Here is a 23,347-nt window from a genome sequence, read left to right on the forward strand (position 1 = left end):
GGAGGACGAGCTTGTCTCAACCACGCAGGTGTTGGGAATGGAAACATCCTGTGGGGGGGGCTGTCTACACAGCCCATGGACTTATTACATTCCAGGAGCACAGTCAGCTCAGTAACTGGCCATAGGGGTTGTCAAGACCATGCCTGGCCTGAACTGGAGAACCACAGATGCCTCCTGAGATGGTGATAGGCCAAGGGCTGTCTGTCCACTGTTCACTGTTGATCACTTGGATGGGACGGAGGATCTAGCCAGGGCCAGGAGAGCCCCACCGGCCTGCAAGGAGACTGCACATGGGGGCAGGTAGGCCACTGCAGTCAGTCCTGTATCAATCCATACGTGTTTCCTCAGTGCCCTCATGGGTCAGAGTGGTGCTGGAACTTGGGGCTGCCCAGGCAGAGTGTGGCCAGTGACACCCTTCTCAGGTGGGAGGGAGGAAGAGCTGTGTGTGACCTCTGAGGCCCTCTACAGCTCCTGACTGGGCTTGAGCTGGATCTGAAACAGTCAGTGATGAGCTATTTCACTTTTCTGTTAAAGCCCAGGAGTGAGAGGCCAAAAACCAATGTTCCAACTCACCTCTGACTCACGTGTGACCCTGGGTGAGTCCTGTCCATCCTGGAGGCATAGGGAGGTGGAGGAGGGGGAAGAAAGCTGATTATGCTTAAACCTAACCCAGACCATGACCCCGATCCAGACACTGATCCTGACCCCAACCCATGACCGTCAGCCCAACCCCACACTTGCATCATGAACAGACCCAAAAAAGTTTCAGAGGGTTCTTATTTTCTCCAGAGAGCTCCTCGGTTCTGCACTCCCGCCCGCGTGCCCATGGAGGCAGCCCGGCCTCCTGAGGACACACAGATTGCTGACTCCCACACCCCCTGCATACATCACCCAGCAGCATGGTGGGGTTTGATTTGATTTTTTGCTAAGTTTTATTTTAATCCAAGGACTTTGATTCATACAAAATGTCATTGTAGAAACAATAGCAGAATCCAAAGTCTGGGTGATCAATATTACTCAGGCAGCAAACTCATCAATCACAGGATTGTTTTAAAGCAGGTCCCAGTTGTGTTGCATGGTTGGGACTTCTTTTTGGGTTTTTTTTTTTTTTAACACTGTTCTTAAATATAAAGTTTTGCAACAAACCTTTGATTTATATCAAATATAATTAAAAATTAACAAATGAGTACATTGTATCAAAAAGTACGAAGATATACATTTCATGCACATACTCGTATATATGTATATATGTATATATTTTACATGCACACATAACTTAATCAAACTACAGCCACTGCTTGACTGCTCCAGATGCAGACAACTGGTTAATGCATTTCAAATTTGGCAACTCACTATGAGATCTCAGTGGAAACATATGATAGCTGAGAAGAGACGATACAGAAACAAAACCCAAAGTCAGGAAAACAAGACAAGGTATCTCCTCCCCCACTCCCTGTAGTTTTCACCAATTCCAGTGTCTAGAAGAATCCAGACAAACTGGTGAGGCTGTGCTGGGCTACAACAGTGATTCTCCACCCACCATGGCCTTGGAAGCAGCTGTGGTTCTGCACAGAATGGATACATTCAAAGTAACATGGGCCAGAGATGAAACATCAGTATCAAAATACACATCCTTCCACTTTGCAACAGGAGCACAGCGTCTCATGCAGGCTGAGATACCCTCCCAGTTATCGTTTCCTATTGCAGTAAAATACTCTGTAATCTTAAAGTTTCAGAGTGTTGTGCCTTCCGGTAAGGAAATTCTATAAAATGGTTTGGTCACAATCGTGCTGAAACCCTGGAACAGGTGGTGGTCTGATGTGATTTAGTTCTACTGAACATGTGTCTTTTGTTGCATAGCCCTATGGGTTAGCGACACCCGCTCACTGGGACACACCTCCACACAGAGAAACGCACACACACATCACAGGCCAAGTTTCTTTAAGGTGAGTCATGGGGTGGCAGCCAATGGGATCACTCAAAAGATCCGGCAAAGCGATCATCTGACGTTTCCAGACACGGAGGGCGCACCAAAATCTGACCATCTAAGTTCTCCTTTCGTCCACGCAACAAAGGGTCTCCCGGCATTTTACCCACAGCCTCCTAACTCCGGTGTTTCCCTTTTGAGAGTGGCCATGAGGTTGGATTCCTCTTTCGCTTTCTGCTTTCCCACGTCCTGTGCCACGAACAGTGCCGGGCTTCGCGTGCCTCCCACGCGAGCCACAGTCTCGAAGCTTCTCCTTGCCGCGTCCCTTCCTCTGAGTCGTGGCCTCATTCACTTGGGGCGTCCCAAGTGCCGTGTCTGCCCAGACACAGACCCTCCCTCCTGCCCCCACCTCTCCCTCTTGTGAGTACCTCTCCCTCTCTCTGGCCTTCTCTGAAAAGAAACTCACGACGACAGACATCATGCCCCCTTTGGCAGGCATCCCGTCCCTGAGATTCAGATGTGCGACAGACTGAAAACACCCCACACGAGGACATGCTCTACGCTGCTGTGTGGCTTCCCAGGAAGCCCTTTCACTCGTGGGAGGAACACGGGGAAATGGTCGCTTCGTTTCCAACGACAGCCGTCCCACTGGATGTTACACGAGTGTTCTCCACTGGCACCAGCCTTGGACCTGGTCGATATCTGGAACTGGGCACAGTTCCAAGGATTCACCCACGCTTCACACAGGCTTCACGTCACCGCCCCCAGGAGCCTGGCACGAGAGGGCTCGGAAGTCAGGCACTTGGTCGAGAGCAGCAGGGGCCAGGGGAGCTGGGGGACCACCCAGGCTGGACGCAAGAGCGTCTCCTCACACAAGACACACACACACGCGCACGCGCGCGCGCACGCGCACACACACCAAAGAGCTGAGAGCTTCCTACAGGTTGGATTTTTTTAAGTAGTATTACTATTTCCTTCCCCAGTTTTTTCTCTTTTTTCTAGATCAAGTATATGGAATTGACAAAAGAGGGAAGGGTGTTGTGATTAAAAACCAAAACCAACAGCCAGAATGTTTTCCAGATTTGGTCCCCGCCAGGGTTGACAGCATCTGGGAGAGGACAGAGTGTGAGAGTGTATTTCTGGTGTCCATTTGTGGTTTCAGGTACAAAGAGCCACGCCGGACATGTCCGTGTTTGTGGGCGCTGCCAAGAACACATGGAGCCACGGCCCAGGCTCCCCAGGCTGCTGCCCGTGGACCGTCAACTCTGTCTTGTCTGGCCAGGCGTTCAAACGTGCCAGGTTCCCCAGGGCCACAGACTTGGATAAAGGATGGCCTCCGCGAGCTCCAGACCTCCTCGGAACGGCTCCAGACACACACCCCGGATGCTGGGACCCAGCACGCAGGATTCAGACCGGCAGCGTCCTACTCAGCACACGCAGCCACTTCCCGTGTAGGGTCTGTGGTACGAGCCCCAGGCAGGCAGACCGGCGGACAGAGAGAGCCACAGCCCTGTCTGAAAGGGCTTAAGACTCGGTCCAGTGTGAAGGAGGAGGTGGCGGGGGGAGCAGCGGGGCCTCCCCCCAGCTGGCCCCAAAGGCAGGGCCCCTCCCCGCAGGGGCTGCTGCCCCCCGCCTCGGTGCCCCTGAGCGTCCCCCGGAGCCAGCGTGGATGATAAAACTCATCGGCGGGAGGCGGCCGCGGCGCAGGCGCGTGGCGTGGGCGGTGCAGCTAGCACCAGTGGTCCTGGTCGGGGTGGTGGTAGCTGTGCCGGGCCCGGCCGCCCGAGCCGAGTCCCAGAGTGCAGTGGTAGCCATTGGGCACGCGGCGGAGGGGGTGGGACTGGGAGGTCAGAGAGGACACGTAGGAAGTCCGGGAGGAGCGGCCTGAGTTGGTGGCCACGGCCTCCTCGAAGGTAAGCGTGTCCTCAGGCTGGGTGCGGGCTGCGTCCTCACTGTCCGGACGCTGCCCCAGGTAAGGGTCAGAGCCGATCCTGGAGCCGGCAGCCAGGGGCTGGCTGAGGGGGTCTCTCTGGAGCAGAGCGTTGTGTTCGGAAAGGCCACGACTAAGCCGGCCTGGGGAGAAGGTGGGGAGGCTGGTCTGTGCCCCAGCGAAGTGGACAGGCGAAGAGTTGGCCGTCTTGTAGGTGACGCTGGGACGGGGGGTCAGCGGAGTCTGGGGGAGCTGCCTCCGCCCGCCACGGCCAGGGGTGCTAGCACCGGATGCCGACAACAAGGGGCTCCCGTTCACGGAGCCGCCACCCTACAAGAAAGCAGAACAGAGCAAAAAGAGGAAAAAATGAAAGTACGGGGCCAGAGGCCAGTGCAGGTGAGCACCACTGGAAGGAGGGGCAGGGAGGCAGGGAGAGAGGCAGGCGCCCGAGGAGGGGGACCGGTAGGGCGTGTGGTGGGGGAAACGTAGCTGGAAACAACGGGTGACAAAGGGACAGGCACAGCTCAGGGAGGGGCGAGACCAGAGGCCAGTCCAGGGCAGCTGGGAGGGGAGGCCTGGGCTGGTGGAGGAGCAGTGGGGCCAGGAAGAGGGGAGGAGACTCGGGCCAGGGAACCAGGACGTGAAGGACGATTCGGAAAGGTGGCGGGGGGAGTCTTACAAGGAGGGGCACCGAGGGGGTCCCGTCTTACTGGTCTCGGGGGTCCTGGCTCCTGCCCAGCTGTTGGCGATGTGGGGTGGCTGCCGAGAGAGGGTTTGGGACGCGAGGGCTCACGGCCCCCAAAGCGGTCGCAGGAGTAGAAGCGCTGCTTCTCCGAGGAAGAGGAAGAAGGCTGCCTCCGCTCCTGGGACCGGCCCCGCTCCTGTCTGCGCTCCCTCCGGCAGCCTGTGGGTCCCTCTCCCGGGGGTGGGCCTGGCCCTGCGGCACTGCTGGGTGCTGGCCAGGAAGAGGGAAAGTCAGCACAGAGAGCCAGGCGGGGAGACAGACCCCCCAGCCCAGACCTGGTCCCCAGGACTAGCAGGAGGACCCAGGGAAGAGCCGAGGTGGGCGGGTGGTCCTGCCTGGTCCCCAGACCTGCGACTCACCACCCCCTACTCAGGACTGCTTGTACGGTCGAGGCACAGAGAGGAAGAGGGTTCAGACCCCTGCCCCAGGCCCTGGACATCCGAGGGACCCTGACGCACCACCATCTGTGTCTGCAGACAGGCTGGGCCCCTTCTCCAGGGACTTCTGCTTCCTGTCCCTGCGGCGGTGGCAGCGGTGGTGGTGGTGGGGCACAGGCTGGCTGGCCGGGGCGCGGTCCAGGGCCGCGTTGCAGAGATGAGCCACGTGAGGGCGCTGGGGCGCCAGTGTGGAGATGGACCGCTTCATGGGGCTGGCGCTGGGGGCCGGCTGCGGGGCGGGGGGGTGGGGGGGGGCATCCTTTATCTCACAGTCTGAGAGACGGGTCTGGGGCTCCAGAACCACCAGGCCCCTCCCTCTCCCTGAAAAGCTCTTCCCCACCCAGGCCCACCCTTTCTCCCGGAGCGCGGCACAGGCTGCTGTCCATCTCTGCCAGCAGGGCGCAGAGAGCTGTTGCCTCAGTGTCCCGGGAGGACAGGGAGGAGGCCAGGAAGAGGGAGGCTGGGGCCGGGCTAGGAGAACACCGAGGGGAGCTGCGTGTGATGGCTCTGCTGGGCCAGGGCCACGGGCTGCCGCCCTGAGCTGGAACCAGGACCCGTGGAAATGGGCCCACGTGGAGCAGACCCACGGCTTCCACTCAGTGTCCTGCAGCCGCTCCACTGGCCAGGGTCAGGAAGGGGAAGAGGGCGGGAGCCACCAGCAGTGGGACACAGAGACAAGTTTAGAGGATGAAGTCATTTTGAATGTGCAGAGCCAGGAACCACAAAAGGAGGTAGGGACACGGCCAGCCCCAGGCCAGCGCTGAAGGCCCCAGACCACAGGTCATGCTCTTCTAAAGCCCCTCACCTTCCCAGCAAGTGAAAACAGGGCCCCCGACCCAGTCTCAGATCTGCAGGCCCCTCTCTGAGTCCTTGTGAAAGGGCATGCAGCCCCCCTGCCCTAGAGCGTCCCTGCATCCCCGAAGGAGCAGGGGACGGAGCTGGGAGCTCCTGCACACCAGAGAAGGAACAGGGCAGATCACCCCCAGAGCTTCGACCGGAAAAGGGAGGACCAAGGTGTGAGGCACCTTATGCACTGGTGGGAAGGGGGTGCACTAGGGTGGGACAGGTATGTCCTAGAGAGGGAAAGGCTGGGTCACGCACACTGGCCCACAGTAACCCAAAAAGAGGCTGACCACCGGTGGGTGCTGGAGACTCTTGGCAGGCCTCGGAGGACCCTGGCTGTTCCTCTTGAGTCCATTGTGGAGTCCCAGGAGTCCCCGACAGGGCCGACAGCATCCAGGCTGCCATAAGGTGGGGAGCCTTCACGAGGGACACAAGCCCTCCCCAAGCCAGGTTTCCTCATCCCCCGCTCCCCCACCCTCCCATGACCCTGACCCTCCCAGACCACCCACCTGAGTCTCTGCAGCCAGGCGGGGCATGGAGGCCGCTCGTCCCTGGCTCTCCAGGCCGGGCTGGGGTTCCCCGTCAGGACCTCTCAGGGCCACGGTCTGCATCTGGACATCCACGGCCTGGGCACGGAGCAGCGCACAGTCACGGCAGCCCCCACTCCACTCTCACCTTCTCCCCCTCCCCCGGGGCTCCCTGCCGCGTTCCTGGCATCTCCCACCATCCCTGCCTCACGCCCCCCATCTTGTCCGCCAGCCCCAGCCTGAGTCCCCAGGAGCCCGCACCGGCTTTCCCGGCTGCACCACTGGGATCTCTGTGGAGTGGCCACGCTCCAGGGGTGCCCTTGCCTCACTGGGTACCTCCTGGGTCCGCTGAGTGCCCCAGGAAACAGACTCCTTGATGCCGCTCTCTTGGGTTTGTCTGTAGAGCAGAGACGATTGTCCTGTTGGCTCAGAGGTCTGTGGGCCCCGGCAAGTCCACCGAGGACCCGGCCCCAGCCTGACAGGAAGCTACACTGGCCCTTCTGCCCGGGCTCAGGAGCAGCCCAGCGGCGCAAGGCCCTCCCGTGCAGGCCCTCAAATGGCCACGGGGCAAGGGGTGTGGACCCAGAGCCAGGCTCTGAGCAGACGGCCCTAGAGGGCCCCGGAGAGGAGTCCGAGGGAGGGCTGGGCCCGGCCAGCAGCTTCCTCAGCCCTAAACACGGCCTCCTGTGTGCAGCTGGAGCAGGGACGGTTCTCAGCAAAGACCACACGTGTACGACGTGCACAACGCCCAGTACGGACATCCTGTTGATGCTTGTGCCCGGCAAGCCCTGGCTGCTGAGTTACAGGCAGTTTAGGACTCAGCAAAATCCACCTCATTAACAGTGCAAGACCCACAACCCGGCTTCAAAGAAGAGCATCCAAACGTGTGCCAACGAGAGGACGTCGGGAGCCCTAAGCATGCCAGCCACGCCCAGTCTGCTCTCGGGCCCCGCGCCTCAGCCCCCGCGCCTCAGCCCCCGCTGCATGAGGCGGAGCAGAAGCCCCTCCCTTGGCGCTCAGCCAGGGGTCCGTTTGAGCCGATGGGGTGTGAGCAGACACGGGACCCTGCTGGCCCCAGGGGCTGGCTAGAGGAGCCCGCTGCACCACCCCTCGGCGACACACGGCACAGGACAGGTCACTGCTCTTTCACGGCACTCGGTTTGGGTGGTTCATGCCCAAGAATTACTGCGGCAAGAGTCAGAGGACAGGCGAGAAGGATGTCACCAGTTTGTGTACCGGATACAGCTGCTTCAGAAAGCGCGACCAGAGCGGGCATCTGAGGGAAAGGCGTCTTAGAGGGGTTCGGAAGACCAGACACACACAAGGCGTCAACAGAATGCGGTGGGGACCGAGGTGGAAACAAGTAATTTCTCGACGGGCAGGGAGTGAGCAGAGGCAGAGGCCCCTGCGCGGGAAGGCAAATGGGCACACGCACTGGGAGGGGACGGTCTGGAGCCGCTGACCTCGGGACCATCAGAGGCACCTGTGTCGCGTTGGGGAATCAGCTCTGGGGACCACCACAGACGGCTCCAGCAGCCGGCCTGGGCCAGCTTCCAGGCACCACCCACGAGAACCATCTGGGCGGAGGTGGGCACGGGGTGAACAGTGGAGCCTCCTCCCAAAGTGTCGCTGGGACCAGGCTCCATGTCCTGCGGCCAGGCCTGCAGAGAGCCCCTCTGGGAGGTGCCGACACCAGGAGTCCTCCCTCCTCCCAGCACCACGCCCCCTGGCCAGGTACTCACACGGCCCCGCCGTTGCTGAGGGAGGCAGCGCTCTTCTGCCGAAGGAAAACCCGGGCTCCTCGGAGCACCGCGGGCTGTGTCTGCTCCAGCGTAGCCTTCAGAGGGTGGAACAGGGACACAGGGCCCATCTGCAGAAGGGACGCAGAGAAGGGGAAGAGCTCTAAGGGCAGAGACAGGTGCACCAGGAAGCTGCCGGGTCCCCACAGCGTGGGCTGGTGCTCCTTCTGCCCTGCCCCAGCCCTACACAGGAGGGAGGCAGGGTCTTCCTCCCAGCCTGGCCTGTAAGTGACATCAGCAAAGTCATTTCACTTCTTGGAGCTTCAGCTTCCTCACCTACAAAATCCGGGGACTGCATCCACTTAGAAATGATAAAAATATTTCATCTCATCGACTTGGATTGACGGGCAGAGGCCGCGTGAGCCCCAGATTGAGCAGAATTCTGAGATTTCCGGGCTTGGTGGGGGGCAGGGCACGGAAGGGTGTCTGCGACAGCCCGGGGAACGGGGAGCTGCGGTGTGGGCGGGCATCAGATAGTTCCCATCCCAAGAGGGGTGACTGTCCCCGCAAGCCCTGACCACCAGGCAACTTTCTAGACAAGAGAGTCTACATATGGTCACTGACGCTTTGGCTATGTGGGAAGTTGTTCTCTTTGAAGGGCGACATCAGGAAGACGGGGCCCCACACCAGCCCAGTCAGAGTCATGAGTGGAACAAATCATGACCTTGGACCCATCGGTTTGAATCTCTCTGCTCCCTGCCCGTGTGCAGGATAAGCAAGTTCTCCTCGCACCTCCCCAGACAACCTCCTCGAGTGTTGTTCGAACTTCTTTCTTCTACCACTTAAGAAATTGGTATCTCCAGGAAACATGTTCTCAGTCCCTTGTCTACTGCTCCCGAACACTAGCTCTCCAAGTCAGGGGACCCCTGGACTAGCAAGAGACCAGCCACTGGAAAGCAGACAGGCTGCATGGAGTCTCTGACTTTGGGGGCGGAGAGGTGAAGCCACAGTTGGGACCTCTCGTCCTCCTTTTCCTGCCGTGCTATCCCCAGGAGGATGTGCGCTCCCTCTGCTGTCGAAACAGCTGACGGGTGTCAGAGCCTGAGGCGTACTTCTTGGGAACCCTGAAACCCGGTACCTGGGACAGGCCTCCTGTGGCCTGGTGAATCTGATCCCTGGTGGTCTTGTTCTGTTTGTAGAAGTCGAATATCATCAGAGCCGCGTACACCTTCCCCACTGTCATCTCATCGGCTGGAGGGAGAGAAAACAGAGGACGGAGTATGGCGGAGGAAGGCGGGGTGGGGTGGGACAAGGGAAGAGCCCCCACCATGAGGAACCCCGGACACGCTCAGGAAAGGCCACAGGGCTTGGCCAAAGTTGCACGGTCCCCACATGGTGTCTTTGGACACTGGGCACGTGCTCCCTGGAGCTGTACTGACTCTCCACAGGGCCCTGCATCTCCTCCCAGTGAAGTGGATATGGGGTCTAATCTTTAAGCCCTTCATCTCTAACAGGAGTCTCCCTGCTGTTCTCTGGATCTTTTTAAGTACACCCCCCACCGGGAATGGGGGGGACTGTGGCCAACAGAATAAAGTCCAGGTCATCCCCTCCCACAGTCCCTATGTGCCCACTCGTAAGACCATTTCCCCGCAGGTGGAATCGAAGTCTAGACTATCAATGAGGTCACCCTGTCCCAGGGGTCCCGGCACTGCCTCTGGGTGGGACACAGAAGGGGGTGAACAAGGGGAGTTTCTTGCCCTCACTTACGTTTATGGGGTGGCACCAGTAAATCCAGGGTCTTCTGGGGCAGATTGGCCCACACAGAGGAGATCTCCTTCCTCAACTCGGCATCACACTGGTGCTGCTTGGTGCCGGCTGGGACGGGGCAGGGTGTGGAGGGGAAGAGAGATGTCAGCAGCCGTCGCATATCCCCTTGGGGAGCAGGCGGGGAGAGGTGTGGTGTAGAGGGAAACCGGGCAAGGACAGCGCTAGGAGAGAGGGCGGAGCAGGAAGAAGCGTGGCCACGGCGGCCATCTGAGCGCCCCGATGGGCTCCTGTCTGGAGACAGAGGCCTGCGTGCACGGGCCCTGGGAGTGGAGAAGGTCACGGTGGCGGTCCAGCCCTTCAGCACTATCGAGTGGACACCCGCCCGTGCCAGGTACTGTTCTAGGTGATGGAACGAAAGCAAAGCTACTGCCTCTGTGGCACGACGTGGCTTAATAAAGTGGCAGTAAGTTCAAAATCTAGGGTGTTGGGTGCAGAAGCAGCCAAGGAGGAGGGATGACATACCAGGAGGGCTGCCGTGTTGGACAGGGTGGTCAGGAAAGGTGTCGTGTGTGCACGACCCCGAAGGCAGAAAGGGACCAGGGTGTGTCACACGCCATGAGCCAGGACAGCAAGGCTCACTGAGCAGGGCATGGGGGTTGGGCGTTGCAAGGAGCAGATGCTGAGATGGGAAGCAGCAGAGGCATAAAATACTGATTTATCTTTTTTTGGCATCAGGGTTAGTGTGGTGTGCGTACAGTGACACTCATCCTTTTCAGTCGTCCCCTTCTGTGAACTGCGATAAACCCCCGAAGCCACGTATCCACCCCCACCATCGAGACGTGGGACCACGGCCAAAGCCCCTCCGTGCTCCCTTTGTAACTGACCCTTAGCCTTCTCCTCCCCTCCCCTCCCTGTGTGTTTTCTGTCCCGGTTTATGCAGCCTTCTCCAGAATGCCACAGGAATAACATCGCAGGGTGTCTTGGTTTGGGGGATTCCCCACTCAGCCCAGTGCATTTGAGACTCATCTGTGTTGGCGAACGTGTCGTTAGTGTGTTTCTTTTTCTTTTTTTTTTATTTGACAGAGAGAAATCACAAGAGAGGCAGGCAGAGAGAGAGGAAGGGAAACAGGCTCTCCGCTGAGCAGAGAGCCCGATGTGGGACTCGATCCCAGGACCCTGAGATCATGACCTGAGCTGAAGGCAGCGGCTTAACCCACTGAGCCACCCAGGCGCCCCTAGTGTGCTTCTTTTGATAGCTGAGGACTATCTTACTGTATGGACAGACCACAATTTGCTTATCCATTCACCCCCTGTAAACCCTTGAGTTGCTTACATTTGGAGGGGATTATGAAATAAAGCTGTGAACCTCTGCATCGATGTTTCTGTAAAGACGTTTCTTTTCTTCCCACTTAGGAGTGGGATGGCTGGGCCAAACTGTAAGGAACTGCCAAACTAGGGTGACAAGAATTCCATATTATGCATTCTCACCAGGACTTAATATTGTCCTTTTAAAAAAGTATTTTAACCATATTAATAACCATGTAGTGTTACCTTATTGTGGCTTTATTTTGGATTTCTCTAACGACTAACGATATTGAGCGTCTCTGTAGCTGTTTACTTGCCTGCCATATATACGTCTCAGTGACATGTCTGTTCAAACCCTTTGCCCATTTTTATCAGTTTGTCTATTTTCTTATTACTGAGTTGTGGGAGACCTTTACCTATTCTGGAAACTGATCCTGTATCAGATATATGTTTCAAAAATATCTTCACCATTGCTTTAGCTTGTCTTTTCATTTTCTTAAATGTAAAGCAAAAGTTTTTTACATTGGTGAAGTTCAATTTATCGATTTTTCTTTGATGGCTCGTGCTTTTTCTCTTAAAAAATCTTTCTCAGGGGCGCCTGGGTGGCTCAGTGGTTTAAGCCGCTGCCTTCGGCTCAGGTCATGATCTCAGGGTCCTGGGATCGAGTCCCACATCGGGCTCTCTGCTCAGCGGGGAGCCTGCTTCCCCCTCTCTCTGCCTGCCTCTCTGCCTACTTGTGATCTCTGTCTCTCTGTCAAATAAATAAATAAAATATTTTTTTAAAAAATCTTTCCCAAACTCAAAATTGCCAAAATTTCTCTCCTGTGTTTCCTTCTATAGGTTTTATAATTTCACATTTTACATTATGTCTATGATCATTTTCAAGTTAATTTTGGTAGGAGATGACATGTGCCATGTATGTGCCATGGGCTGCATTGTGCACTACCCCCACTCACCTGTTGAAACCCGAACTCTCGCTGGGACTGTATAAGGCTGAGAAGGAGGTAATTAGGTGAAATGAGGTCGGGGGGGCAGGGCCTGACCTACAGAGTTAGTGTCCTTCTGGGAAGGGACACCAGAAAATTCGTTCACTCTCTGTACCCACTCAAGGAAAGACCATGTGAGCACATGGTGAGAAGGTGACCACCCTACAAACCCAGAGAACAGGCCTGGGGATGAACCCTACCTTCCCGACACCTTGATTCAGACTTTCAGCCTCTAGACTGTGAGGAATAAATTTCTGGGTTAAAGCACTCACTTACGGTATTTTGTTATTGGCAGCCCAAGCACACTAAGATAGTAAAGGTCAAGATTTTTCCCCTTTGGGGGGATATAGCTGTCTAAATTTTTCCAGTACCATTTGTTGAAAACATTATCCCTTCTCCATTAATTGCCTTTACAATTTCATCAAAAACCCACTGGCTGTGTAAGTGTGAGTGTCCTTTGTGTTCCACCGACCCATGTCTCTGCCATTGACTTGCTTTATAGGTGGCTTCTGATTCATGTGGAGTAAGTTTTCCAGCTTTGTACTTTTTTCAAAATTTTTTCTCAAGTTCTTTTGCTTTCCTACAAACATTTTAGAATTCATTTGTACATTTCTACGTAAAAACTTGTTGGGATTTTGGTTGGGTTAACATTTATTCTATTGATCGGTGTGGGAAGAGCTGACATCATGGCAACACGGAGTCTTCCCGTGCAGGAAGACGATGCAGTGCTTGACTCGGTTAGGTCTTCGATTCTTTCAGCCAGTGCTTTGAAACTGACAGCGTACAAATCTCACATATATACTTTGTAGAGTTATCCAGCAACACAGAAGTATTTCATGGTTTTGGTGCGATTTTAATGGAAATTTTTCCCATTTCAATTGTTAATTGCTAATATGTAGAAATACATTTGTTTCTTGCACATTGACCTTGTATCCTGTGGCCTTGCTAAACTTGTGTATTGTTTCAGTAACTTCTTTTAATGGCTTAAAACAATAGAAATTTGTTATCTCAGTTCTGGAGGCCAGAAGCTCAAAATCAAGGTGTCAGCATGAGGATGCCTCCTCCATATGCTCTAGTGAAGAATTCTTCCTTGCCTGTTCCCAGATGTTGGTGGCTCCCAGCCATCCTTGGCATTCCTTGTTTTATAGATACCTCCATTTTACTCGCCTTTTCTTAGAGCCTTTCAAATTTTCTCCATAGATAATCATTCCAGTTGTAAATACAGATGGCTTTATTTCTTCCTTTCCAACTGGCATGCTTCCTATTTCTTTTTCTTAACTTATTACAATGGCTAGGTCCTAAAGTAAGATGTTAAACAGGAAGGATGACAGTAGACCTCCTTCCTTTCTTTTTGATCTTAGGGGAAAAGTCTTTCTTTGTTAAGTGTGTCATTCGCTGGTCTTTCACAGATATCCTTGGTCAGATTGAAGGGGCTTCCTTAGTTACTACGCCATGCAGAATTTTTAAAATCATGAATAGAAACTTAATTTTGTGAAATGCTTGTTCTGCATCTATTGAGATGATCATGTAGTTTCACTTCTTTGATACAATAAATTATACTGATTGATTTTTAAACTTGAACTCAACTTGCATTCTTGGGATAAACCCTACTTTTGTCATCAAATAAATAGAAATATATATAATCAGATTCAGTCTGAGAAAACTGTGTTGAATATTTTTGTGCCTACAGTCATGTGGGAGAGTGATCTATAATTTTCTTTTCTTATAATGTCTTTGTCTCATCTTGATATCAGAGTAATGTTAGCATCATATGGTAAGTTGAAAAATACGCTCTTTTTTTCTATTTCCTGGAAGAGTTTATATAGGACAGGTATTATTTCCTCCTTAAATGTTGGGCCGACTTCACCTATGGAGTTAACGGGGCCATGGATTTTCTTCTTGGAAGTCTTTTAACTATAATTTAATTTCTTTATGAAGTATAGTGCTACTCAGATTATCTCTTCCTTTTTTTAACCCACTCAGGTTATCCATGCTTGAATGAGCTTGGTAGTTGGTGTCAAAGAATTTTCCCATTTCATTTAAGTTACTGACAGAGAGTTGTTCATAAAATTTCCTTGTTATCCATTTAATGGCGGCAGGACCTGTAGTGGTGTTCTCTCATTCTTTATATTGGTTATTGTTGTCTCCTTTTTTCTTGATTAGTCTAGCCAGAGGTTTATTAATTTTATTGGTTTGGTTTCTAACATGATCGTCCTCGCTGGTATGTTGAAGGCAGACAAGAACAGAGGCAGACCAGTTGGAAGCTACAGTAACAATCTAGCCAAGACCCAAGGGACAGTGGCTTGGACAGGAGCTGGCAGTGGGAGAGGACAGAGAAGTGATCATACTCTGTGTGTTTTGAAGGTAGAGTCAGGAGATATGACAAGGGATCAGATATGACTCCAAAGCTTGAGTGACCAACTGGAAGAAGAGAGTTTCCACTGACGGAGATGGGAAAGGCTGCGGGGAACACGTGGTGATCAAGTCTGGGCAAGTGAGCTTTGGAACGCTTCCTGCGCCTCCAAGTGGAGACAGTAAATAACTTTTCTCACGTAGCTCCTCACATGAGAATGCAAGTCTGGCATTCAGGAAGAGGCCTGGACTGAAAACACGAAGTAGGGATTCCCAGTGCTTAGAGCCATGAGAACAGGTGGAAGGACCGAGGGGGCAGAGAGAGTCTGAGGGGCACAGTGACATCCGGAGAGTGGGAGACATGAGAAAACACAACAAGAAACCTCAAAGGGATTCAAAAAGAAGGAGGCGGCAGCCGAGGAGAGGCTGAGCTGTGGACAGGGAAGATAAGGTCACTGAGCAGCTCAGCGAGCGCGGCTCCCACAGCACGGCGGCGCAGACCCTCCTGCGGAGTGAACGGGAGAGACCAGACAGACCCTGCAGACCAGTCTCTCAAGAAGCCGGTTGCGAGGAAGGGAAGAATAAACACAGGGAAGCGGACGGAGGGAGCAGAAAACCTTTTAAAGATGGGAGAGATCGTCGCACGTCTGTATGCGAATACAAGGACTCCGACAGGGAGGAAGCAAGTGACAGGACAAGAAGCGGGGTGCAGAATTTCTGGCGTGACATCTTTGGGTAGATGATGAGAACGGGACCTAGAGTGCAAGGGGTGGTGGGGTACGGGACTGGCCTTGACTCATCCGCTATAAACAAAATGGCTGAGCTCAAGGTCATGAATGCAGCCTGGAGGGTGGTGTGGGGGCAGGGACAGGGCCGATCCCCTCTGGTGGCTCTAATCTCCTCTGAAGGTACAGCAGGCATCACAGGAGGCTGCAGGTGGGGAGGACACACTGGAGGTCTGTTCTCTCCTAGATTGGCCACCGGCAATGCGGTCCTGTCCGCTCGGGAGAGGACCTGCCCGGGACTGGGCTCACTTCAGGGAGTGGACTGCAGGCACAGACCCTCCGCCCTGGAAGACCGCTGTCTCCGCGTGCTCTAGCGCTGGGTCACCGGGACGGGTCGATGAACCTCACTGCACATCAGCTCCCTCCCACAAAACTGGGATCATTCACAAGGCCCCCGGGTGGCTGTCAGATGACAAGGTTGGTGCCCGACAGAGGCGCCACGGGCAACTGTCCTCGGTCCCCTCCAAACAGGCCCCCTCACCCCTCCTCCCTGCACAGCCCCCTGGGGGCGGCTCTGGAGTGAGACGGCCTGGTCCTGGCTCGGCGCCGTCCCCAGATGCTGCCTTGCTCACCTGGAGCCAGCTTGATCTCCAGCGCAGTCCGAATGAGGGCCATCAGCGTGGACGTGAAGTGGACAGTCATGTCCTCGTTGGAGATGGGCATGTTCATGCGAACCAGGCGCTAGGGACAAGGGGAGCAGGTCAGGGCCAGGCTTGCCAGGGTCCCTCCACCATGGGACTACAAGGTGCTAGAGGCCCCTAGAGGCTGGGCTTCTCCTGGGGGTGGGGGGGGGCTTCTGCAGGTGCCCAGGCCCAAGCAAAGTTGGGTGGCTGGGAGTTTTGCCAGCATTCACACTCACCCTTGGACCCCCACCCTCACCGGAGCTGAGTCTTCACCTAACCACAGACAAAGGGACATCCAGGTAAAGGCTGTCACATCGCACCAAGCCAGAAGGCTGGGTCCCTCTGAAAGAACAGGCACATGCTCAGCCGGAAGGACCCCTGCCCGAGGCTGGAGTAAGGGGCATGTGGCCTGGGTTCAAGACGGAGGGGGGTTTGGGCTGCAGAACTGAGGCTGGGGTGCCCTGGGATAGCCCACAGATGGGCGGGAAGACCCCGTCCTTACTGCTCTGCCCAGTGTCATCCGTTCCACTGGCAGCCTGGAGCCCTGGACAAGGGGCAGGTTAGCCATGAGCACAGCCCCGAGCTCCAGCTCCCAGTGAGGCCTCCCTCCACCCAGGAAGGCTTCGTCTCTCACCACCCAGCCAGGGGACCTGGGAGAAGCAGCCAGCACCTTCCAGTCAGAAGGACCCAGAGTCGATGGGACTGCACAGAGCCAAGTGAAGGCTCGTCGGGAGAGGCTCAAGACGACTGCACGGGAGTAAAAGTACTCCGGACCAGACCGGGGGCAGTGTCCTGCTGCTGTTCTCCCTGTTTCCCCATCAGCTGAACCGCCCCTCTCCTCTCCTCATTTTTTGAGGACAGAACCGTGGGAGACAGATGTGTGTCCGTCCCACAGACCTCCAGGAATAGCCAACAGCTACCCGGAGCCTGAGGCTATGAGAACTTATGTGATGTCCAGGAAGAAAAGTGTCCCTAGTGTGTCTGGAATGGCCTCAGCATGGCAGGTCACCGAGCTGGCCAGCTGGAGGCCTAGGGGAACCGTGACCCACCTATCTCCTCCCAGCAGTCTCTTGTCCTCTGCCACGAGACAGGAGCTAGAGACGGGGGCGCAGGGTCCCTCCCTGGGCTCTGCCTGTCCTCTGCCAAGCCCGTTCCCTGTAACACAGCAGCCCCTTTGGGGAGGGCCCTCAGCCCTGCCCCCAGTGTCTCGGCCCTAAATCCAATCCTCAATCTGATAGAGGTTGGTTGGTTGGAGACATGAGCCCAGACTCTGCCCCCCTGAATGCTGGCAAAGCCCCACCTGGCTCACCCGCTCGTGGTCCCAGGACCGTACACTTAACCCATGTGACGCACACCAGGAAAACGGGCTTCCCAGAGCACGGTGTCCCTGTAGACCGGCACCAATGACAGAAAGAGAGGCAGAGGGATTCCTCTCCAGGGGGTCAGGGAGTTGGGCACCAGCGTGGAGGGGCGAGCAGGTGATCACCAAGAGAAGAGAGCTCTGTCCAAGGCACCTTCACCAGAGGCTCTCCTCTGCCTGACCAGGCCCTAGAAGGGCCAGGATCTCAGGAAGCAGCAGCAGGACAAGGCCAGGGCAAACAGACAGGCATCTCTGCCCTGGGCTGAGACCCTCCTGGTCACAGCACTCTGCCCTTCTCCTGCACCCTCCCCAGCTCTCCACGCCCCTCCATTCCCACCCAGCCTGCGGCCGCCCCTGGCCTCACCATGACCAGCACCTTGGAACGGGCCAGCACAGCTGGGGAGGGGCCCTGCCTGCCCAGCCCCACCCCAGGTACCAGTTTGGACAGAACTCTCCTTCTTGGGAACAAAGCTACGGCCGCGCATGCAGGCCTCCAGGCAGGCACAACGTGCAGGCCAGGCAGGGGAGGGCTGAGAACGAGAGCAGAGGCGTCCGCCAACGGCTGGAAGGACAACCGCTTAGCTTCCAAAGGCTGTGCTGAGCCAGGTGACAGAGACAGGCCCAGGTTTGGAGCATAGACAGCGTGGACAGAACCAGAGAGGTGAGCGCTCTGCTGGGAGGCTTGCTCAGAGAGAGGGCAGGGGCAGGGAGCCTCCAGACACACGCTGGCTGAGCTGCAGGACTCAGGCTGGCTCTGTTTCCTGGGGCAGCGGGAGCTGCAGGGGGGCTCTCAGTGCTGGGCGGCAGGTGGGGGGGTTGCTGGACGGATGGAAGGTGCCCATACACCAAAGGGGGGTGGCTGAGGACACATGGGCAGGTGGGAACAGGCTTGGGCTGGGCCATGTGACCTGCTCACCTCCTAAAGAGGGATGCCGGGAGGTGTCCCTCAGTTTACCCCTCATTGCAGCTCAGCCTCCTGGGCATTGGAGGGAGGGGGCATGGGGCCACCTGAGCCCCTGAGGCTCTCCTTACCCTGTAGCAGCCCTCTGAAGCCCCAGGAACGACAGCAGGACGCCTCTCCCTGGCACCCTTTTCCTTCTTAATGCCACAGTGCCTCCTTCCCACTGTGGGGATGCTTCCTCCCCAGGCTGACGGCAGCCCAGGCCTCAGGAAGTTCTGTACCTGTGGAGCTGGGCGTGGGCTCCTCCCAAGTGCCAGAGGCCCTGAAGAACCCTATCACCCCAGGGTCGGCCCCGAAGGGCTGGATTCCTCCCCCTTCATCAGGCGCTTATGGGACAGAGAAGCTGAGAGCCATCCTGGGCCCAGAACTAAAGCAGCTTCTGTCAAGAAGGTGGTCTGTCCCGTCATTTCCAGGAAAGAGAAGGAAAGGGAAGAAAGGCAGGGGGAGGGCTCCGCCTCTGTCTTCCTAAGCCTCTCAGGGCCTCTCAGGGTGGGCAGACCCGCGGGAACAAGGGGTGGCTGCGGAGACACCGTCGTGGTACCCGTGTCCCTCTGTCTGAGAAGGCAGAGGACATGGTTGGAACAGAGAAACGGAAGAAACAGTGAGACAGCAGAGCGGCAGACAGACAGACGGAGAAGCCCCCAGAGGAGACCGGAGGGCATCCCCAGCACAGCCAGCCTCGGGGTGCAGGGTCGGGGTCTACCTTGTATGCAACTCGAGCAGGGCATTTCTTCCCCAGCCCCAGGGGTGGGGACATGTGTTTCAGCATCTCAAACATGTCATTGTAACTGATGCGCCCACTGGAGACCCGGCCCAGAGAGGCAGAGGCAGGGTGGGGTCCACAGGAAGGGGTGCGGCAGGAGGGGAGGGGGAGGAAGCAGACAAGAAAACAGATCCAGTTAACCAGCGTCAGAGTACATGCCGAAAGTCAAAACACGCAAAATGAGGGACTTTTCTGCTCCACTCGATCCCCTCCTTGCCCCTCCCAGCCTCACCTCCACACTCCAGCCCCACGCAGGGCAGCGGGCAGGGGTGACGTCTGAGCTAATGAACATGGAGGGATGAGGAAGGGCTGCATCGGGGCGGCTTTGGGTTGTCAACTTCGGATTTTACACTTTTAGGAACCACAGACAATGCCAAATCGGAAGAGAGCTGTTTCACCGTGCCAGGAGAGCTGGGGCCTGACCCAAGGGGCCAGCCTGAGAGCCACGGCAGAAACGTCAGCGCTCCTTAATGCCCAATTTGCTTCCAAGTTAGCCTGGAGGCTAAAAAGTGGAGAAAAATCTAAAACAGGCCAGAGAACTAGAGCGGGAGCCACGTTGTTCTGCAAGGAGCCCAGAGGCTCTCGAGATAAACTGGACGGGTGAGTCCTGCTCCAAGCCCAGAGACGCCCGAGGCCGCCCAGGGCAGGGCTGCTGCTGGGAGTCAGGGCTGGGCAGGAAATGGGAGACTGCGGGGGCAGGTGGGGGGGGGGGGCGCGGTGGGCAGCGGGGGTCGGAGGTGGCTTGGAGCCACTCTTGTGCCCTCCTGACAGCACGCCAGGAACAGGGCTGGGGCCACCAGACGGGACCGGCTCCAGACCCAGGGAGGCGTCGGGGGCTGCTGACTGTGTCTTCCAGAGGTAGACAGGCCACCAGGCCTGCAGCCTGAACTCCACCCCCGGGGACACCTGCCTATGGGACCTGCTCGGGGTCCCAGAGACATGGTCAGGTGCAGGCCTCCCAGGACAGAAAAGGGACAGCTCTTTCCTGGCAGGCACGTCTGCCCCAGGGCCTGGCCCTCCTCCCCGGGTGCCCAGCCTTGGCCGAGTGGATCGATCCGGAGGTGAAGCAGGAGAGCCCATCCTTGGGCCTCGGCTGCCTCTGCCCTCGCCTCCCTCGGGGACCAGAAACCCTGGGTTGTTGGGCTCTTCGGACTGGGAGGGGCAGCTGCTCCCGGTCTCCTTGTGCCCATGCTCTCCTCCTCTGGGGCCCTTGGCCTCCAGCCTGTCTGACCATTAGCCCACCCGTGAGAGCCGGGAGGCAAAGCCAGGTGAGACAGCTGCTTCTTTGGGCACAGGCAGGGCCTGGCCCCCAGCTCCCACCCAGCAGCCGACCTCTGCCCTCGAGGCCCAGCCAGAAAGCTCCGTGTGCACTGCCTCAGAAGGCTGCCTCTCCCCGGCCGGCTGGAGGGGTCAGGAGATCAGATGGGGGACCGAAGCGTCCAGGAGGTCGGAGTGCGGGCAGGGCAGGGCAGGAGGAAAGAGAGGTGAGGTGTCGTCATTCCCAAACCAGGCAGGGAGTGTGTGCTGTGTCTGCATTTCGGGCAGGGGAGAGTATGTGGGATGGAGGCTCTGAAGTCGCAAACCTTGTAGGCCAACCTACGAGGGCAGCTCTTCCCTAAGCCAACGGGTGGCGTAATACAACGCAACAAACTGTACAAATCCTTATAATGAATCCGGCAACTGGAAAGGAAACGTCACAGGTTACGGCAACCAAGGCAGCGGGGCCCGTCCCGCCCACCCACCCAGCCTGCGGCCGGAAGAGGAGCCCCGCGGCTGGACAGGCAGCTCCCTGCAGGAACCCCGGGGCTCCGACGGCCCCAGGAAGCGTGGCAGCCCCAAGACAATGTCCGAGCCCAAGGCAGGCAGGAGACACACCACAGAACACAGCCGGCCCGGGCCCCCAGCCCCCAGCATGCACACACCGGAGCCACTGGCCCGTCGCTCCCTGGGCCCTGCTCCCCCACCCTCTCCGGCAGCCCCTACTCTTGCTCCCCGCGTGCCTGCGACCCCGTGCCTGGCTCTGCTGACGGTCCCCACCTCCCGAAGCTCCTGGAATCTGCTGGTCCAGCTAAGAACCCCCTTGTCCCAGGGCCGGCACCCCAGCCAACACACGTTTCTCTTTCCTGTCCCGTCAGATCCAAACTTCTGGGAAGAGGGAAGAAAGAGGAAGCCCCACTCTGCCTCACCCAAGGTGCCTGCTAACCTCACTGGACCCACGGCATCATCACGAAGGGTCTGGAAGCTTGGTGAAGCCCCCAGCCCTGGTAATCACCCAACCCAATGCCCAGCCTGTTCTTGGGCTCGTCATCTCTCTTCCACCATCAAACCCCCGAGGGCACCAGGTGGAAAGTGGAGGAGCAGGACCGTCGTCCCGACTCAAACACCGTCCTCGCTGTCTGTTAAGCCAAAGCTGTGGTCGGTCCTGAGGTTCAAGACCTCCTCCGCCTGTCCCAGCCACCCTTCCAGCCCCTCTGCAATGAGTTCTCTTCTCCATCACACACGATCAGACCTCAGTCCTGCCCCACCCGCTTCTCCGGAGCTCCATCCGTCCTGCCCCTCTCAGTCTGGCTCAGATGGTACCTCCTCTGACCCACCAGGAGATGGGGTCCCTCCCTCCTCAAACAGCTGGGCTCCCACTACAGCTCCCCTGATCTCACCCAGCATCCTGAGAGCACGGGCCTGCTTCGCCTACACACCCCCGGCCCCCAGCACGCGGCGGATGCTCCGGAAGGGTGACTGCGCGGATGGATGAGCACAAAGACGAGCAGACAGATCGCACACAGGTGGGGCCGTGATTCTCCTTTCGGGGTCCACACTTCACCACAAAGTGAAGCACCACGAAGATGGGGGAGGCGGGCACCAGAAAGCAACAGCCCGTGCCTTCCTCATCTCCCACAGCATGCATGCCCACGCACACCTGCGTCCACACACGTGCACACACGCAAGCACGCGTGCCTTGCACCCTCATACACACAGGCGTTCACACGTGCACAGGAGCACACACACGTCGGCACAGTCACATGTGTGCGTACCCGCACGTGTACACACAGCCATGTGCGCACGTGCACACGCGTGCGTCTGCTGACGCATGCACATACGCATGCCCCGAGTGTGCAGACCGGTACACGTACCCGCACAAAAACACCCTGCACATAGGCACTGTGCACACGCTCCCAGAGCCACACAGGTGCAAACACACACACACCCATACGAAAGTGTGGAAATTTCACAAAGTTCTGTTGTTTTTTTAAGTCTCTCCGAGAACCAGGAGACAGCAGAGTGGCCACCTGGGACACAATGAGGACCACATCCGTGCCTCTACCACGCAGGCTAGGAAGGGCTCAAAGCACTCTCCTTGGTCCTGGGCCCAGGACTCGGTCTGCTTAGTGGCCTCTGCTGGGCCTTCCCCTGTCCCCTGCCGTCTGGAGGCACGCTCTGTTTTCAGCCCCGGGCACACGTGGGAGCAGCAAGCCTGAGCGTCAGCTGTCGGTCACGTCTGTGTGACTCTGGACCACGGGCTCGTGCGCTGTTTCACAGAGGCCACCTCTGGCCCGAGGCTTCTGTCTGCTGTCCGCTCTTCCACAGACTTTCTCGACCACACTCCCACCGGCCTCTGCCTTCCAGAGGCCCGTTTTCAGAAAGCCTGCGCCATCACGAAACCACAGTCTGGCCCTGGTCCATTTCCTGTCTGTCCTAATTCTGCTCCACCTGCGACAGGACGAGGGGAAGTCCTGGGTGTGCAGTTCATAGAGATGTGGGAGAAGTCCTCCCCTCTCACAGGCCTGCTCCGGCCTATGCTTGTCCTGCCCACGTGGACATACGTCCCCGTCACAACCCACAGTATCTCCGTTTCCCTGCAACACAACCTCCAGAAACACGGTGCCCGCAAACAGCAGCATCGCTCAACCCCACGGTCCAGGTGCCCCTCCTGGGAAGAGCCTCACTTGGAGTCTCCCCTGCCCTCTGACCTGACCAGAGAACCCCCACCTGCCCCCAGAACGAGACTGGGCATGGCAGGCCCAGCCTGGTGGCGCATCAGCACAGTGGCAGGACCCCCCCAAGGCCACGGAAACAGTCACCTACACTGTGAAATGTTAAGGAACAGCTACGCTCACTCGGTAATGTGTGAAAATGGCAAAAGATTCACAACGGAGAAACACCCAGAAACACTATGGGCACAGCGATGCCCGAGAGTTGCGGGTGCTGCCCGTGGTCTCAGGACATGCCGGCCCGGGAAGGGTCTCCCGCAGCATCCTCTGACCTTCCTGGGATGTGGTAGGGGCTCCAGAAAGGCTGC

The 23,347-nt window shown here is 57.1% G+C and overlaps 1 protein-coding gene across 15 annotated transcripts in view; it reads right to left on the reverse strand.

Moving 5' to 3' along the window:
- Positions 1-903: 903 nt before the first annotated feature.
- CACNA1B (calcium voltage-gated channel subunit alpha1 B) overlaps positions 904-23,347 on the reverse strand; it is a 179,992-nt gene continuing 157,548 nt past the window's right edge. For all 15 annotated transcript variants that reach the window (XM_046022836.1, XM_046022834.1, XM_046022833.1 and 12 more), the window contains 10 exons: positions 18,991-19,087; positions 15,916-16,024; positions 9,916-10,023; positions 9,287-9,399; positions 8,152-8,279; positions 6,671-6,806; positions 6,392-6,508; positions 5,061-5,268; positions 4,568-4,812; positions 904-4,187 (listed from right to left, as the gene is read on the reverse strand). In XM_046022836.1, the coding sequence (XP_045878792.1) occupies positions 3,657-4,187; positions 4,568-4,812; positions 5,061-5,268; positions 6,392-6,508; positions 6,671-6,806; positions 8,152-8,279; positions 9,287-9,399; positions 9,916-10,023; positions 15,916-16,024; positions 18,991-19,087 (1,792 nt within the window). In that variant the 3' untranslated portion in view covers positions 904-3,656. The remainder of the gene's footprint in view (positions 4,188-4,567; positions 4,813-5,060; positions 5,269-6,391; positions 6,509-6,670; positions 6,807-8,151; positions 8,280-9,286; positions 9,400-9,915; positions 10,024-15,915; positions 16,025-18,990; positions 19,088-23,347) is intronic.

This window comes from Meles meles, chromosome 11 (genome assembly GCF_922984935.1).
Source record: "Meles meles chromosome 11, mMelMel3.1 paternal haplotype, whole genome shotgun sequence".
NCBI lineage: Eukaryota > Metazoa > Chordata > Mammalia > Carnivora > Mustelidae > Meles > Meles meles.